This window comes from Plectropomus leopardus, chromosome 2 (genome assembly GCF_026936395.1).
Source record: "Plectropomus leopardus strain MGB_pleo_1.0 chromosome 2, ASM2693639v1, whole genome shotgun sequence".
NCBI lineage: Eukaryota > Metazoa > Chordata > Actinopteri > Perciformes > Serranidae > Plectropomus > Plectropomus leopardus.
The window spans coordinates 24,633,952-24,652,696 of record NC_142177.1 but is presented as its reverse complement, the minus strand read 5'-3'; the positions used below and the strand labels follow the sequence as shown (position 1 = coordinate 24,652,696).

General features: G+C 40.1%; 1 protein-coding gene across 1 annotated transcript in view; it reads right to left on the bottom strand.

Annotated features, from left to right (window-relative positions):
• Positions 1-18,745, bottom strand: part of LOC121957215 (zinc finger E-box-binding homeobox 2) — a 32,448-nt gene extending 13,703 nt beyond the window's left edge. Inside the window, exon 1 of the mRNA XM_042505750.2 lies at positions 18,432-18,745. Within this exon, the coding sequence (XP_042361684.2) occupies positions 18,432-18,492 (61 nt within the window). The 5' untranslated portion in view covers positions 18,493-18,745. The remainder of the gene's footprint in view (positions 1-18,431) is intronic.

The window sequence follows — 18,745 nt, the reverse complement described above, 5'->3', positions numbered from 1 at the left end:
GTGTTGTGTGTGGGAAGAATGTGACTCATATCCAGAGAGTGCTAACCAAACTGTGCTGCATCATGCTTGACAATGTCGATCACTCTGTCTTCTGGGGGCTGTTTCTGATGGTTTGACAACAACAGTGTGTTCGTATCAAACACTGCAGCACTATTTTAATCTGTCTGTCGCTTTCACTGCCTGACAGTGACTGAACATGAAAGACTGGCGGCCCGCCTAGCACAGAGAAGTCGGCTTGGGACACCAGAGTTTTATCCTGAGAAAACACATCGCTTTTGTTGTTACCTGGAGGCCTCTGATCAGATCTGAGTACTAAAAAATGATGATCTGCAGTCTTTTATTATTCACATTGTTTAGTGACTTTTTCAAATCCAGACAGAGACAGATAACCTCTAAATGCATTCATAAGTGTATATGTGTGCGTGACATGCAAAGAAAAAATCTTTACACAACCACACAAAAAATACAGACCGCAACAAAAAAAAAAAAAAAAAAGAAAAAAAAAAGGCACATAAGATAAAGGAAAAAATGAACATTTCTTTTGCACTGGCTCACTACAGTACAGAGAGTTTCAGTTCTGGTCTAATTCTGCACTGTTTATATCCCAGAGGGCATCTACTGTACAGCAACACGCTAAGCTGCAGTTTATTTTACGACACACACATGTGATCTGGTATTGACTTAGTAATTATGTGGCTAAATGGTAAGCACGGAATAATTACCTAGAAATTACCTTGTTTGTTTCTTTTGGTTTTAAAGGCAACAAACAAGGCCAGGCCCAATTTACCACGCAATGTAATCGTTACCGTTCTGTTAGTTCTGACAATTCAAGGTCGCCTCATAAAAGCCAGAATAACGGTAATGTAATTTTATATATGCTATTTAATGGACTTTCTCAAATGAGATAATAAACAACCTGATAAACAACTGTTAGTGCAAATTTTAATTTAAGACATTTTAGTAACTGGCATAAATACATTTTGAGTAACTTTTAAACTGAGCACAAATAGCAGTATTTCTGATTTGGTTTTGAACTGTGTTAGGAATACTTTGTGTTTGAATTAAATATTTCATAAAATTATAATTTTAGTTATATACACAAGATCAGAACCACACATTATATGCATACCATTAAAATGACCTTTCCACTTAAAAAAAAAATACAATGGACACAAAATTAAGGAGAGTACCCTAATTTTAAGTTGTTGTTTTTTTTTATCTAGTTTTAGAATTAAACTGTGTTTTTATTTTATTTTTTTAAATTGGCACTTTTTTTTAAGTTTTAAATCAAATCATTTGTCAAAGTGATAAATCATCTTGCTACACAAAATAAATTATATCCACTGAAGCATAATGAGAAATATACAGCAGCATCATATTTTTGTCAAAGAAGTCTTTGTAATATTAAAAATATATTTTAAAATATTATTCCTAAGTTATTTAGCTTTAATTAAAAAGTGATATAATGCTTCTCCCATGCTGTTCAAACTGGCATGGTTTCACAGGTGTCAAAAGAAACACTTGATATTTTGATCTCAATACATTACCACAAGGGTCACGGACACCCACGAGCTACACAAAAAGCAAGCTCAGGAAGATGTGTATATTGTCATTTTACAGTACCTACGAGAGCAGTTCAGAGACGAGGTAGATCCATATTCATCTGTAGAGCCCGTTCGTGTTGATAATGATGACCCATCTTTAAATATATCTCAGAAATCATATATGCCATTTAAAAAACTCTCAATGTGGCAGCTCTCCTATTCATACATTTGTATAATGAGTCACAGGAGGACCGCAACCAAGAACAAACACCTCCCACCTGATCTCCTCAATCGTAGCAGCGACTCACTCTCTCTGTGTCTCTGAGGGTGATAGTTCCTTCTGACTTTGGCACCTCGGCCTGCTCTGGTTTGGTTTGGCTTGGTCTGACTTGTCCTGACAGCACTGAGAGGAAGAGAGGCACACGTCTGCTTGTGTGCTAATCGAGTTTCAACTAACTGTGTTATTGCACATGCACCAAATACATAATGAACACAGTCATTCCCTAGAAACCTTCTGCAATAAATAAACAACTTCTGATACAAGATTTAATTTCAAAATATCAGAGACTGTATGATATCAGTAATATTCCAAAGCAACTTTAATTTACTTTACAGAAAACCTCTTGGTGTTCGCCTCATTTAGGAATGCAACTCTTAATTCCAATTCATCCAAATGTTTTACAGATTATATCACGAATGCTGACAGCAAATTGAAGATTAAATGCTCCAAATTACATGTTAACCAATAGGAATGGTGGTAATGTGATGTTTTGCTGCACTTTTATTGCATTTCTGTGGCCAGAGAAGAGGAAGTGCAAACATTCTTGTCTAATGATGGTGAAAATAACCACAAACACATTGATATGAGTCTTAAGTCGCGCAGTCAAGTTTGAGTTCAATTGATTACAGTCGTTTCTTAGCAGGCTGGCAGCGAGCCACCAAAAAAAAAAAAAAAAAAAAAGGCTGCAAATGGCTGCCGGCGAGTATAAATGAGACTGAAAGTGTGACACTGTGATGGGGACTGTAAAGGTCATATAAGTGTGGAGGAAGAGATGCTTAAATGTGATGTGTGGTGCAGCATGTGATTGTGCAGTCTTGCAGTGTGTGTTTGAGTACTCAGTGTTGTGGTGTGTATGTTAGGAAAACGGGGTGAGCCAGAGGTGCAGAGACACCAGTGCATAAACAGAGAATAAACTACACTGAGAGCGAGGAAGAGAGGATAAAGTGATGGAGGAAGAGAGAGATAAAAAAGAGAAGGGGGTGAGGAATAAGAGAAAAGAAAAAGAAAGAAAGCAACAGTGACAAACTGTCCTTGACACAAATTCTCAAACTGATGTCGAACTGTGAAAAACACGCTACAGAGGGGAATTTCCCTCAACACACATACACACACACACACACACACACGCGCGCGCGCGCGTGTTTGTGTGTGCGTGCATGCTCACACAACCTAGAGTACAGAGAAATTCAGAAAAACAAACAAACAAACACGACTTGTATTGTTGGAACAAATGGGGAGCATGACCAGCCTGTTGCTGCAGAGGACTACAACATGATCAAACACAGCAAAGAAATACATGACAATAACTCTGTGGATGTGTGTTTTTTATGTGTATGTGATACTCCATGGATATCTGAAAGGCAGTCAGAGATAGAAAAGTCAAAGCCCATGTGGTGCCACAGCAGCAAAGTCACGGCTCTGCGCCTTTAGATGTCCCGCTCATTAGGAGACACCACCCTGTCAAGGCACTTAAACCACCACCACAGAATGTGCAGCCGAGTGGCAACATCTGCACTTTGAAACCGTCAGAGGGGCACACAACAATCAGCTAGGGAAATAAACACTGAGCTAATTTCCTCGTATTGATTAATGCTCTGCGAAGACAGACGCGAACTGCAATTCTGCACACTGAGCAGTGATCTTTAAATTTGACAAGAAACGATGTATTGAAACTATTTCGCCTTTGTTCACTGTGGCTTTTAATGATTCTGTTCAATTAGGGCCCTTGTGACACAAAAGCAGAATCCCTTTTGGCATTTTATTAGCTTCAAAGCCACCAAGCTATTCGCTGATACCACTAACAAAGTTGATTTGTCAACGAGTTGCGGTTCTGGTATGACTGTGCTCTGGTGTTAGTTTCATTATTCACATATAAGCTCGTTCTCAGTGTGATTTCAGAGGAGCTTGGGCGAATCAAAGCACAGGCCCCCGAGACACCGGCTATAACATGCTGCGTGGTGTTGTGTACAGATGCCATGGCAGCTCTAAAAGAGCCCAGGCATCTGAAAATCTGTTATCTGTTATTCTCTATCTACATGTCACATCACGGCACCAAACAGTGAACCACATCTGCTGAGTGGAAACCTGCACTCATGTGACTTCAAAAGACCAACTGATTAAACTAACTGCAAAATAAGACAAAATAACATACAGCAAAACCACCAAATAGTTAACAAAGCTTTAACTTACTGTTTGATCCATATGCTGCAGTGCAAGCTAATCTACCTTGTGATGAAACTGAGAGGATAATGGCTTGTCTTCTATTGTCTTTATCTTTCACATTCAATCCTTGACAAAGTTTTTTTTTTTCTGTTTTTACATCTGATAGGTTTAATCTCCTCCTACTCATATCTGCTCTTTACCCATGAGAACTGCACAGCTTTGCTTTGAGTATGTGTGAATTCACTTAACCAGGCTGGCAGAACGCTCCTTTTGTTTTTGTTTTTTTTTTTTGTTTAAGGGGTATTTGCCAAACATATGGGAATTTTACCTGTATGTGTTGTTTTGTGATCAAAAGCACAAAGCGTACGTATGACATGATTGTAAACATACAGTCAAACAGCATTTTACTATGCCACGATGTATGTCTGCGTTTATGCAATTCAGAAAGGCAAAAAACAAAGCAATAGGAACACTTAGAGCGAAAAGACAGGCAAGGGATCCTAAATAATTTGCCTAGACCAGTAATCACACCACAAAGGTGTGTATACGTGCTACTGAAACAGTAAGGCAACTGTGACTCACTTGGAGGTACAGTATGCTCAGCTGCAGCTAAAGACACACATGGCGAGCGGTGTGAAGAAGAGGGAGAAACACACTCACAGGGTATACTTTCATCCCCTCTTGTAGATTCCCACCCGAGCCATGTATTCTTGGATTGTGGTGAGTCAACTCGAGACATCCATGATATATTTTTGTAGCCTATAATGATTTTACAGAGTTGAGAAGTGCCTCCACAGGAACGTTGAAATTAATAGCTTTACATTTCTCACAGGTAGAGTTTAAAGAGGCAATGATACCATTGCTGGAAAATAAGCTTATCATTTAGTATGTCATTATAATAACTGTTATCTTTTACATTGGCTAATGTGGCTTCTATCTATAGGGTGTGTTTTTTAAACATGCAGCATCTAAGCCATAGGAGATCACCCAAAACAAACTGCTGTGGGTAAGAAATGGATTGGCACCCCAGTCTCATTTTCTATGGGTTCTTTTGTTTTCATGAATGCTGAAAACATGAAAAAGTAGGATGAAAATGACAAGTATAGAGGTCAAAGTTCTTATTTCAATTTGAATACATTTAACCAGCTTCATATGTATGACACAGGCACTGCTTCAGTTTTATTTCTACACCTGTCTGCTGTGTGGAAGTGTCCCCATCAACAGTCAAAAACAAACACATAAACTACCAAAACAACAAAACACTTAAAGCGATGATGCTCATGCCTGAGACTGTTAATTGTTTACCAAATAGAGCCGATTTGCATGCAAAAGAAAATGTGGCAATCAGTTTTTCTCTTTGCACAAATGAGAAAAGGTGTGAGTGAAGAGGTGTGCAAAGAGCCCTTGTGGTTGCTTGTGTTCTTCCTCTGGAGGTTTCCTGTATGCTGCTGCCTACGTGTTTGCCGCCATATTTACCTGTCCTGTTGTCCACCACATTGAAATTTTTTTACCTTGTTTGACACCGACCTTTACCTTCAAAGCAGTTGCGTGTGGCTTTCTGCTTTTGTGCCATTTTTTGAACTTCATGGGCAGCTTGCAAAAGTAACACAGTGTTCTCCACGGATAGGCAGTACAGAGGAGATTATTTCTTTAGATTATTTATTTATTGACTTGTTCTGTTTGTCAGAACTTGAAAGGATTTCGATTTTATATGAAAGAAATTCAGAAACTTTTCTCAATTCTTTTCAAAATTCTCAAAACTATAAAAATTACAAAACTGTTTAGACATTTCATGAATTTTCCAGTTTTTCAGCAATTTAACATTCACACAGTTCGCTCCGCTGATGACTTGCATCCTCTGATCTCTTTCTCGCTTCCTCATTGCACATCTGTAATAAACTCTCATGCTAATACAATTTCCACTGATCTATCTTTAGTTAAAATAAGACACAATCTTGATATCATTTTGGACTTCCCACTATGTCATGCCGAATTGTGTCATTTGACTCATTTGAGAGTCAGTGACTCACTAGCAGAGACAAATTGACTTTACTACCGTATCTTTTCTGTGCTTTGAGAGCTTGTATCTTAGAACAAAGGCTTATCACCATGTTTGAGCTCAGTGTAATCGTGCCCCGTGTGCATCTGCTGCACTGGGAACAGGGCTGGTTTTGGTGAGAAAGGTTAGCTTGGTTAGAGGAGCACGTTATTTCGAGTTGGCCCTACGCCTCCGCCTGTGGCCCGTGCTGGTTTCCGTGTAGCGAGGGATTGGTGCAGGAATGCAGTAACGGTCATAGAGGGACCCACGCGCTCACCACACTGTGAATCAAAACCCAAACTCCACTTCATTAGGCTCCTGTCATTGCAAAGACTCTCACACCACTCTATAAATACCCCTGTCTCCCCCCTCCAAATTTGTTTTCCCTCTTTTTTCTTTACACATGAAAATGCTCAGGGACCGTTCCAGCTTTCTGATGTGGCTCTTTATTTTGTACGTTGGCGCAAGAAACCACACAATAGTGGCTCCTTTTGAATATTAAAACATTCTCTGACGGAGCACAAAGGGTCTGAAGTTTTTTAATAGGGGTGCACGCTAAATAAAACTTCTCTTTGAGCTTAACAGCTATACAATGTGGGATTTGGTTAGTTCAGCTCGAGCTGCAACGTTCAGTTACTCACTACGAGACATTTGTTTTTAGGGTGAAACAAGTATGCCTGGTATCCCTCTACTTTGTCTACTTCAAACATCTGCATACACAATCTGTTAGAGGTGTTTTGCGTGATGTGGTGTTCTTGAAAGGGACAATTTATACTGCATTAAAACCCCAAAGTGTCCTCATCTAACCACTCAAATGAGATTTAAAACACAAGATACAAGAATTCTGAGAAAACCACATTAAGATATGAAAAGATCACCAAGGGACATGTGTAGGTATTCACCAGACATGCAGCCACAGCAACATCAATTTAACTACCATTTCTAGAGCTGCAATGATTAATCAATTAGTTTTCAACTTTCAAATTAATGGCCAACTAATTTTCTAATTGAGTTATTGGTTTGCGTAATTTTTTAAGCACAAAAGTAAAAAAATTTCTGATTCAGCTTTCTTAAATCTGATAATTTTCTGGTTTCTTTTCTGCTCTATGATAGTAAACTAAATAATTTGAGGTTGTGAGTAAAAGAAAACATTTTACAATGTCATCTTAGGCTTTGGAAAATACAGATCAACATTTTTCACCAATTTCTGACATTTTATAGACCAAGCAACAAGTCAATTAATTGAGAAACTAATCAGCAGACAATGAAAATAATAGCTGCAGCCCTAATTGTTACAGCATTTACTGCCTAACTGACAATAATAATAGTAATCCTGCTGTTCTTCCTCTTAAAGTACAAAATAAAGACAAACAAGTATTGTTGTCCTGATAGACAGCAAAGAACATGAAGCAACATACAATTATCCACTGCAATTATCACTAAAATCAGAAAGTATAGGATGTTACTGTATCTAAATTGTTTTATAATGACAAATTTTGTCTAAATAGATACAGCCTGTGGAAGACACTATGCAGCCAGTTCCTGTCTGGTTAACATACAGACGGGGCGCCATCCTCTGGTACACGTTGACATTACATCCTCCTTGTGAGAGATGATGATACACTAAAACATTTCAAGTGACCACATGTGACCTCCAAGGCTTTGAAACATAGAAAAGATGCCTTTCTAATGTCTCACCCTGCTTCTATTTTCTTTGTCTTTCTCTGAATCGTTCCTCCCATTCCTGCACAACACTATTACTTTCTCTGTCCCTGCCTTTCTTTCGTCATTTCTCCTGCCCTTTAAGCACACACACATAAAGACATACAAGCAGCAGAAAGAGGAACGAACACTATTAAACTAGTCTTTTTGTGGTTATGCAGTCCTGATTAGGGAGATGTATGAGTCATATTGCATATTAACATACACACATCCATATGTTTGTTGGTTATAGCTTCATGTAGTTGTGTGTGAGTTTGGGTGAGAGGGAGAACGTGTGTGCTGTGCATGTGAAGCCCGAACCAACGCCTTGAAAAAGAAACTAATTAAAGTCATGAAGAAAAATGCAAAGACAGCAGAACCACACAAGAGAGTGTGTGCATGTCATTACTGACCTGGCCCAGTTGGAGAAAAAAAGATGGCAAGAAGAGAGAGAGAGAGAGAGAGAAAGAGAGAGAGAAAGAGAGAGAGAGAGAGAGAGAGAAAGAAAAAGAAGGAGAGAGAAACCTCAACCAGCGAAATAATGTATATAAAAAAAGACTCAACAAGAAGAAAGGTTTAAAAAGAAAACTTCGGGAGTTTAAGAGGATCTTTGATGTGTATCAGAAGAGGAAAGCAGCCTTGCGACTGGGACGACAGTAATTTTAAGTCGAAGCAGAAGGCTGGCTGGCTGACTGGCTGCCTGGCTGACTGACTGTGGGCTTTGATGGCGCTGGCTGTTTGAAGTGGTTTTCGGGGGATGGGAGCAGCGTGTGGTGTCAGTGGGACAGGGGAGGTGCTCAGGGATGGAGGGGGGGCAGGGGGGGCTGATGGCGACCGTACAGGACTTGGGGAGACTGGGCTGGGAGGAGCGGCAGATTGATAGATGGAAGGAGAGGAGAAGAAAACAGGAGAAGTGGTGGATAAAAATGGAAGAGTGAAAGGGATGGGAGGTGGAGGAGTTGGGATATGCAGAGGAGGAGATAATAAGGAATCAAAGGGATGATACAGAAAGACAGAAGAGGACAGAAACAGTACAAGAAAGGGAGACTCGCACAAAAAGAGAGAAAAGAAAGGACAGATGAGAGCCAGAAAAAGCTGCAAATCTGAGAAGGGGAGGCAAATAAAAAAAGTGACAATGAAGTCAATGAAGTCAACCTTCCAGATCTGTGTCTGAAAAGTCAGAGCCCCGTCCCAATATCAGGCCTGGACGCATTCACACCTACTTATTACTTGTATCATTTAGATGACGTTACCTCCCTGTGATATGCTGCCAGACTGCCTCATGACTTACTTCCCCTTCCATCCCTCCTGCATGTTGGACACATGCACCGTATAATCATAACTACAGTGTTTCCCTGAGAAGTCAACCGCACAGTCGGAGAGGAAAAAGAAATTGATTCTGTCCAACTTCATAATGTTTTTGTTCTTCTTGCCTTTTCATTTTCTATAAGTTACTGACATTTTCAGTACTTTTGCAATACTATCGTAACCTGTCACATACCATGAGAAATTCTTTCAAAAAAGATGAGATAAGACTATTTACTAGATTGTTACACAGTGATAAATGACAGAGTGGACCAATGTATACTGATATCATTTGCGTTGCTTCCTTTCTAGCACAAAATACTTCCGGTGTATGGATCCTGTTCTTTATCATACCTGAGCTACCAAAGATTATTTTGCAGATCTAATATTGCAGGCTGCTAGCAAACAGTAACATCTTTTCTTTAACATAATTTTACCAGAAATAACATGACTGACTGACTTAATGAATGAACACATTTACTGGCAATAAAAAAAGTTGAGAAGGCGATGCCTTTACTGCCCTTAAATGTGTCTGGTGGAGACAAAGTGGAAATGTGTTAAAATGAGACATTGCCAGAAAAAGAAACAGAGAGAGAGGGAGTGTGAGAAAGGGAGTCAGATGGATAGAGATGTGTGTAAAATTTAAGACCTAAAGCCTCGAGTGTTACAGGTGGGCCTAAAGATCAGTGAAGCGTGTTCGCTCCATGATGGAATGTGTTCACTCCCTCACAGGTAACTATGTGTATGTAGAGTATCTGTTAGCGTGCGTGTGTGTGTGTGTGTGTGTACAGAGAGTGGGATGTGCAGGTCAGATGGAGGTGGTGCCAGGTGATCACAGGTACAGGGAGACAGGGGGAGTTAGCTGGCTGACCTCACCCGTGCTTTTCTTGTTGTCTGTCCAAGTTTTACTTTTTTTCTCACCTGGGCAGATATAAATTCTGATCACAGTTTATATAAACATACTTTGAGGTAGCCTCAAGGATGTAAGGTGTGTTTCAACATTTTGGGGGAATTCATATTGAGTGGGAGATCTGGGGTTCCTCCCTGAATACACTTTAAGCATCGAAACACTTTATTTCCTGCATCATGGTGAACCTAAAAGCACCAATTTGTGTCTTTTCTGCATTCATGTGTGGTGGTACTTTTTTATGCTTTATTTGTGCATATTGCTTCATTTTTTTGTGTTATGGCAGATTGCAACTGCTGCTTTTCAGGCTGCATTGTGTCACCAAATACTTTATTAGAGGCCTTGTTGCATCTACGAGTCGCGTTGTAGCAGTATGTCGACGCAAAAGTCCTCTGCTACTTTTCAATTTTTTATTGCAAGGGACAAACGCATGTTTGAGGGAGATGTGTTGTTCCAATCTCACATTTTTTCATACTGGTAATACCAGAGTGGCATTCTATTTATTATAACTGGTTGCCTTTGTCTGTTTTGGGTAGCGAGCAAACCAGCGGGCATATCTCCAGAGTTGATTTTTTTACATTTTTTTCTTTTTTGTGACAATGCATCTTTTTTTCCAGGTATTTCACCTGATGGATTAGCCCACAGGTTTAGTTTAGAGCTGACTCAATCAACAGAAAATTAATTGTCAACCACTTGGATACTATATTTATCTTCTAATTTATCAAGCAAAACATTTCCTACAACTTCTCGAATGTAAAGATTTGCTGCATTACTCTTTATGATATAATTGTAAATGGAATAAATGTGGGGTTTGTACTGTTAATTGACCCTTGGCTTTGAGAACTGTAGCAGGTATTTGTCACTATTTACTGATGTTTTGTAGACTACACCATAGGTGTAGATTTTGTGGGGGCATGAAAGTAAAACCATGAAAGTGTTATTTATTTTTGATCAACACCGAGAACCTGAAACATAGACGCAACAATGCCTCTGGTCAACTATGTGGTGGCAGTATGCAACCTCAGAAGCAAAGGTTGCAATCTGCCATAAAACGGAATTAACGAGAAGAAACTATGCCTGGTTGAGGCAGGAAATACTGTTACATTTCCACCATAAACTGATTTTTTAAAGCACAAATTTGCACATAAAAATTCAACAGAATATATGGAACAAAGTGTTTGATGCTCATAATTCTCTGGGGCTCCAGACCCCCGCTTAATATGTATTCCTTCAAATGTTGAAATGAAGCTTACACCTTTGTAACTAAACTTTTCTTTTTTAAATAATCAAAAAGATATGATTGAAAGATTAATCAATAATAAAAAAATAGTAGTTGCAGTCCTTGTCTACATGTAGTTCTTTGTTTTCCTAGAAAATATACTCTATCATAACTTATATAATAAAACTACATTTACAGAAAAGGACAAATTTATCTATATCACCCACTGATGTGGACTCCCTATTAATCCAAATAGCGCAGATTTCATCGATGCAGCACCATGCTCTGGTTTTGAGAAACAAGATCCCTATGCTTGTCAGTCATTAGAGAGTAAATCTAACGTGCAACTAAAACTTTTGATAGATACGCTCTCCATCGACAGTCTCTCCATCAGTCTGATGAAGAGCTGTCTTGCTCGAAACGTCACTTTGGTGCATTAAATAAGTGATAAATGGAGCCCTGCAGTGTGCAAGTCCATTTTTTTGCCTTCTTACTGTTAACTCTATGTTTTGTTCAGCACCTGCGCCAAGTTTGGATTTGTGTACATACTTTTTCCTCTGTATCTTCTCTATTTTGATACAGCTATTAAGTTCTACTATATTTTTAGTGACCTTCAGTCATTTTTATAATGCTTAGTATAAGGTCAGATTCAGGAAAGAACACAATACTAATATTTGACTTCAGAACATGAAAACAGTAAGAAAACAAACTTGGACTCTATGTATGTTTTCTTTCATCCTTTCTATTTCTCAAACAACTGATGAAACCAAAAACACCATCAGGTTTGAGGTTTTCTGGCCTCAGAGGTGACCAAGGCAGATCCTAAACAAATGCCACTCCTGTTGGCTGCTGATACACACCACATATCAAATTGTTCCTCTTTCAACCTGCTGCTCTGCTATATCGAGCTCCTTTGCTGGCAGATACTGGCACACTGTCAGCCAGCAGAGTGGCTCTGCCAGGCTGCTCTCCCCTCTCTCCCTGTCTTTGTCTTTCTCTCCTCTCTCTCTCTGCCACCCATCTGGGCCTTGTAATACATGACAGCTGAAGCAGGGTTTCCAAATTTAATTTGAGGTGTGATAAAACAGCACATATCTATAAATTGTGTGCAGAGAGCCTGCCTATCTGGATAGTTTTAACCTCTTTCTTCTGTCAGACATGTGCAACGTATCAAACACACAATACACCAGACTGTCTGCACAAAAGGAAGATCCACAAATAGACTTAATGACGAGGAGTCTTGCCAAAGCAACGACAAAGAATGTAATAATAGCACTGCAAATGGCACATGTCAAGAATGAAAGGGGATCAATTTGCAACATCAAACTGTATAGTATGTAAACCCTCTCCATCAGATAAAACGCCTTTGATGTAAAAATAGAAATGCCTGTGTATGAGTGAGAATCCGCAAGAAATACAGTTGGTGTTAAATGTGTGAACAGTGCATACCCAGGCACCTACACACATACACACACACACACACACACACCTCATGAGCTGAGTGGCTATTAGTGTGATCTTACAGTTCAAAGGAGTGTGAACCTTAGTCTTTGCTCTCAAGTTTTTCATGAAGACGTGAACACCATTGTAGTATTCTAGTGTTTTAGGACAATGCAGTGTTTTTGAACACTGCCCTCCCCCCAAACTGTCCCTCCACCCCCCATGGTAGGCACGTTCCCAGTTTGGAGATGCAAACAGAATTATGGGGGCATAAAAGCTAAGCAATGTAGCCTACTGCTGTGGATGTCACGTTAGATTCCAGAAGTCACACAATAACACTAACTAACTAACTAACCGATGAGCTGCACTGATAACTTGTAACTCCTCGGGTTCTGTGAAGTAAAATTACTGTTTCCGTTAAAGGAGTCTTGTGGCTTTTTTGGCGTTTTTTGGCCTTCTAGGACCACGTTTTTTGGCCTTCTAGGACCATGTAAAATAGATCAGCCTCAGTTTAAATGTACGTTATATTAACGTTATGTGACCACTTCACCTTGCCGTCAGGCACCCCTTTCTGGTAGCAGCTGAAACTATTATCCTTGGTGTCTTCAGAGCCACCAAACTCCATTGGTATAAACAGTAATTTTACTTCACAGCACAAGGGAGATGGTCAACTGCTGACTCAGTCGTTTCATTTGTTTGTTATTTCTTGACTTTCAGAGCCAAACTAATGCGGCGTCCAAAGGCATAAAGTTGGTTTTAATGTAGTAATGACGTTGCGGAGAAACCTACGTCACATCACATGGGGAAAAGTTAGTTTAATTTTTGAGAGGGACTCAGGAAAATAGCATTGTTTGGTGGTGGTGCCTTTTTTGTAGGACAGCTTGAGAATGATGGGAACAAGAGCAGAGTGGAGGGGAAAGACACCCAGACACCTAGAGGTCACCTCTGTAAAATAGCATTTTGAGGCTACAACCACATACTTCAACCAAAATGAAACTTTTTTTGATTTGAATACACAGGAGCACAACTGAAAGGCAATAGAATGGCATTAAAACTACAAAATAATTCTTATTTTAATGTTTAACTGTTTATGATGATTACACCTGATTTGACCATCATCTATTATGGGATCCAATTGTGATTATTTCAATAAAACTTGAATTTCTGTGTACTGCCTGATTCAAGTTTTCTAAGACACAAAAGAGATCCTACAACTCCAAACAGTCATGTGCAGGAGCTAATAAGCCAGAAAACCCCTCTGCGTGCATTAATCCTGCAATGGCACCAAAAAACTTTCCAAATAATTCCTTCTGGAGTGGCTCAACAGTGTGGCAGCCACGCGGCAGGAATGTACAGAAAGACATGGGACTGCTGTGGCTCTGAAACATCAGAATGAGCAATAATCGAATAAACATGTGAAAAATACCAGAGGGACTCAATCAAGGGATTCCCCATTACTGCTGTGCCGATCTGGCATCGAACACACAGAGCTAGGATGGGAGAAATCTGTGACACTTGGAGCTGTGGGAACGCAGAGGAACAAATGAGGAAACACTTAGATTATCCCACACTCTGTCGCCCGTCCCGTCTCTTCTGTCTCTACCCCTCACGCCCCTCAGCCCCTCCATCTCTTGTCTTCTCACGCCGAGGAACTGTTTTCGCTGTCTCCAGCCCTGTCAACCCCATCAGTTCCCCACCTCTGTCATCCTCCACTCCTTTCTTCCTCCTCTGTCCCTCCCACCCGCTGGTTCTGACGCCTGAGCTGAGCCCCTTGAAGAGTCCTGGTAATAAACTGTGGTGCCTGAGCTCTTCATTGCTGTCTCGCTCTCCCCACCCCTCATCCCAGAGCGCCGATACATCTGCCGTTGAAGCAGGCCCGGTCCAAAAAGGCCCGGCCCCTCCACTCTGTACTGTACAAGCGCGTCAGTCTTTAACGTTCAAATGTTTTCCCTCTATTCTCTCTCTTCCTCTTTTTCTCTCTCTTTTTTTGCTGCTCAAGTCCTTTGTGTACAGTGCGCTATGCTCACTGTGGCAGCACTGTGCCAGAAAAACCCACACAAACACACACACACACACACACACACACACGTATGTGCACACATACACAGTCACAGACACACAGCTGGGCCCCAGCTGCATACAAAGACTGGGGTTTGGAAATCAATGAAGGAGAAAGAAGAAAAGGGGAAAGGAGTTTAAATAAATTGGCACTTGAAAAAAGAAGAAAAACGAGAAAGAGGGAGTGAGGGAAACAGGGAGAGAGAAAGCTCTCTCTTAAAAAGGCACATCAGCTCAACAACAGCGAGTTTTTTTCATGGACTAACAAATCATAAAGCGCAAGGCAACGGGACTAAATTATGTTTGTGAGGGTGCTGATGAAACGCAATTCTACATTTAATTCCAGAGCAAGGGCTTGAATGAGTTTGATCAGTTGTGCGGATGTCATTCTGGCATGAGATGAGATGCCTGCTGAGTTTGGGGACAGCGGAGAGCCCGTACAGAACACGGCCAGAAGAGTTTAGATAAATGACATGTTAAAAAACTCAAATCTGAGTGGGCTAACAGTACTGCACTAACAAGGTGACTTTTTGATTTAATAAGAAGAAAGATCAGATATAGCAGGGTTGCTTTATTGAAGTTGTCTTCAAAAACTTAAACGAACCTGCAGTTATTTTCCTCAATTTTTTCATAAATCTATTTTTTTAAATAATAATGATGCCATACTTTTTTGTTGAGTATAATAGATTTGTCATTTTCTCTATTCATCCTCCAGTGATGTAAGAGATTTTTGCCTCATGCACAAAAAAGTGTGACTTCAGTTGAGCTAAAAAATGCTTTTGATGATTAAAAAGTACGGGATGAATTCCACCATTATCTTTCTTATTAAGGAAAAAGCCAAATGACCCACGGTCTCAGAAAATCGTTCGTTTAACCGGCTGTGTATACGGGCCTGAAGTGCAGCTAATTAGTTCACACTCTTTGAAACTGCGATCTCTCTCACTGACATCCAGTAAATACAGGTCATCATTTTCAAATGGATGTATTTCCGTCCTTTGTCTCAGGACTGTTTTCAATCTACCCGGAATGAAGGGTAGTAATTTCCTCACGTTGCTTAAGATTGGTGAACATTGACAGTTTTATTGGGGGAGACAGAGACATAATCAATAGGCGCCTTGGAGAGAGAAGAAAAGTCAGCGTGTGTGTTTTTTCTCTTTCTTCTGGTTTGGAAAAGATCCCCAAAATCGCTGTCTTATGAGTCGGGCCTGCCAAATTCATTTGGTTTTATCAAGGACCTTTAACTCCCTACTTGCACAGCCGCCTCCAGCCCCGCACATTCCAAATCCTACACAGAGCTTTAAAACACACATTTCTACACTGACACGAGGATGTACTGTACACGCAACAAGCACTCGCTCACACATACACATGTGCTATGTGTAAGCATGCCATCAGCGCAGGCATGCATGCAGATTCACTAACAATTTGTGGTGCAATTGGGGAAATAAGTAGCTCGAACTTACACCCTAACTGACTCAAGAATATTAAAGATAACAGTCTTCAACATGACATTTAGAGTTTTCAAGTTGTCAGATATATATCAATTTATGAGCTTTTCTCTTAACCTTCACTTTAAAAATGTCTTCATTTCTTCAAATTGCACCATTAATTGATAAAAGTTACTGGAAATTGACCAGAGGTGATGCATATCTTTCCTCTGAGGTCACAATTAAAGGAACTGGGCTGGTTTTTGCTGGTGGTCTGATAAGTGACAGGTCCTTGTCAGTAAGAGTGTCTTTTTGCTGACAGCTTTCACGGTAGTGTGATGTAGCTGATTTGTGGAATACAGAGTAGTTGGTCGACAAACTGCTACGTGACAGTCAAAGGTGAGAGTGTGCTTGTGTGTGTACGCATGCACACACAACAAGTACCCGTTATCGCTAAGCAGACAGCGAGGATCTCACCCTGGTGACACTCTGCTGAGCTTAACACCTCTCTGAATAAAATGAGGAAACACTTACAGCAAACTAATAAACTATATAAGTAAACAGGCTTCTTGCAGCAAATAGGTTTATGGCGGTTGTGTGTCAGATCAGAGACAAACAAGCAAGCCACAGGGTTTGCAGTGGCTTTCAAGAACGTCGAAAGACTTAGGAATAAAACCAGCAGTGTCTGTGTGTTGCTGAAGACAAAATAACCTCTCAGTGATAACAAGATGACAAAAAAACATTATAGACACTGACTTAATTATGTGTTTTTTTTCTAGGTTTACGGCTACGTTTGCATTTGGGATAATGGTTGGGCTTGTTTGGGATATCTCATGGCTTTCCCTGCATCACCCAAAAAATGCATTAAATACAGAGCCAGCAGCAAGACACTGGCTGGTACGCTACACCCATTAACCCCATCAGTATTAGAATTATCTACTTTTATTTAGGTTACAGGGTTCAAGGTTAAATGTCATTTTTTGTCTTTTTAGAGAATTCATTTTTGTGTTAGAGTAGCATTCAATGATGTGGATCATTTTTGTTTGTTTTTGGTTAGGGAATTTGACTCTAACATAAATTTCCAGACCTTATCAGCAGGATACAAGAACAAATGTTTATAAAGGCATCCATGCACAGGTGTGCATATCCTCTCTTTTGTTTGTAAGTTCAGAGCCACACACAAACAAGCCACTACCAGATGCGTGTTGAACAAAGTCTCAACAAAGTCTGTAAATTGAGAGCATACTGTCCAGAAGTTCATCTCAGTGCTGTTGTAGGAAGCGTTCACAGAAACTGATAACTGACATCTGAAGCTTTAAGGTCATGGGAGGCTGTCCACTGATTCTTGATAAGGTGATTGATCGTCATGTTAGAATTCAAAATGTGCAGCAGAATTAATTCCACATGCATGTGGTAGGCTGCTATAAATAAATGCACGTATTAAAACCTTTATATATGATAGAAAAGGACAGCTTAAACCATTTGAGTTGCTTTTTTAAAATATGCTATTTTACAATCTATGTAGTTTTTTAAAATGCAAGTGATTTGACAAAAAATATAAGAGTGTTTGAGACTGTAAGAAAAGCCTTGGGATAATCTCAGTTAAAAATCCCTCACAAACTATTTTTATTATATTACTTCTGATGCAGTCTACTTTATATTTAATAAAAAAAATGTTGACAAGAACTGTATCAAACTTATGAGAACTTAACATGTCACTTTGTACAGCAGGACACAGAATATTGATTATAAGGGAACACGATCCTAGAAAGTTTCAAAGCTTTCACCACGAGCAACAAATGGAAAGTCTGGAGAAAGTTGCACAAAAGTACAGTAACGGTAACAACAAACACATCAAAAATATTTCTTACTTAAAAAACAAAATTTAATTCTGACTCCACTGGACGGTTTTAGACAGTAGGAATCCTTCTAAATCACTGATGATTTACCACTGATTCAACTTTTTCCAGATATATAAAAATATAACAGGGTCATGAGATTCACTAAAGGGGTGCAGCCACAGGTTGTGTGCTTTTATTTCAGGGTTTTGCGCAGATGTGATCACAGGTTGAATAATCCCAGTGGATGCCAACCTGACGAAAGTTGATTGCTCATCCCTGCAACTTTCGCTGAGAGGCAATCACAAGCCATGAACGCAAAAAAACGTGTGTGAAACATGAATGTAGTCAAACTGCCGTGCAGCAAAACTACACAGCGGCGATACATTATTTAAAGTTTCTACAAAATGCAGAAGGAGTCAGCGCGGTTCGCATCAGGACTTCCGCAGCAACATCTGCCTGCATCATTTACCAACTTACTTCAAACTTTGCAGCGCTGCATGTTTCTTACCTCGGTTCCTCCTGGGGTTGGCTTGTTTCCTCCGCTTGCCCCGGCTTTCTTCTGTCATCATCACGCTTTATTTCGTCTCCAAAAAGTTGTCCAGGGAGCGGTGCGACTGTGTGTTTGTCCTGAGTGCCTGCCTGAGAATGAATGGTGATGAGGCATCGCCTTCGGTCACAGCGGGAGACTCAGACCTTGATGGGACTCCAAGCAGAGGCGACGAGCCGTGAGGAGGAGTGATGTCAGCAGCAGAGGTTGGCCCTGAGGTCAGTCTTGGCATCGTCAGCTGAGCACCTTCCTCATTTGCAAAAGAAGTCAAAATT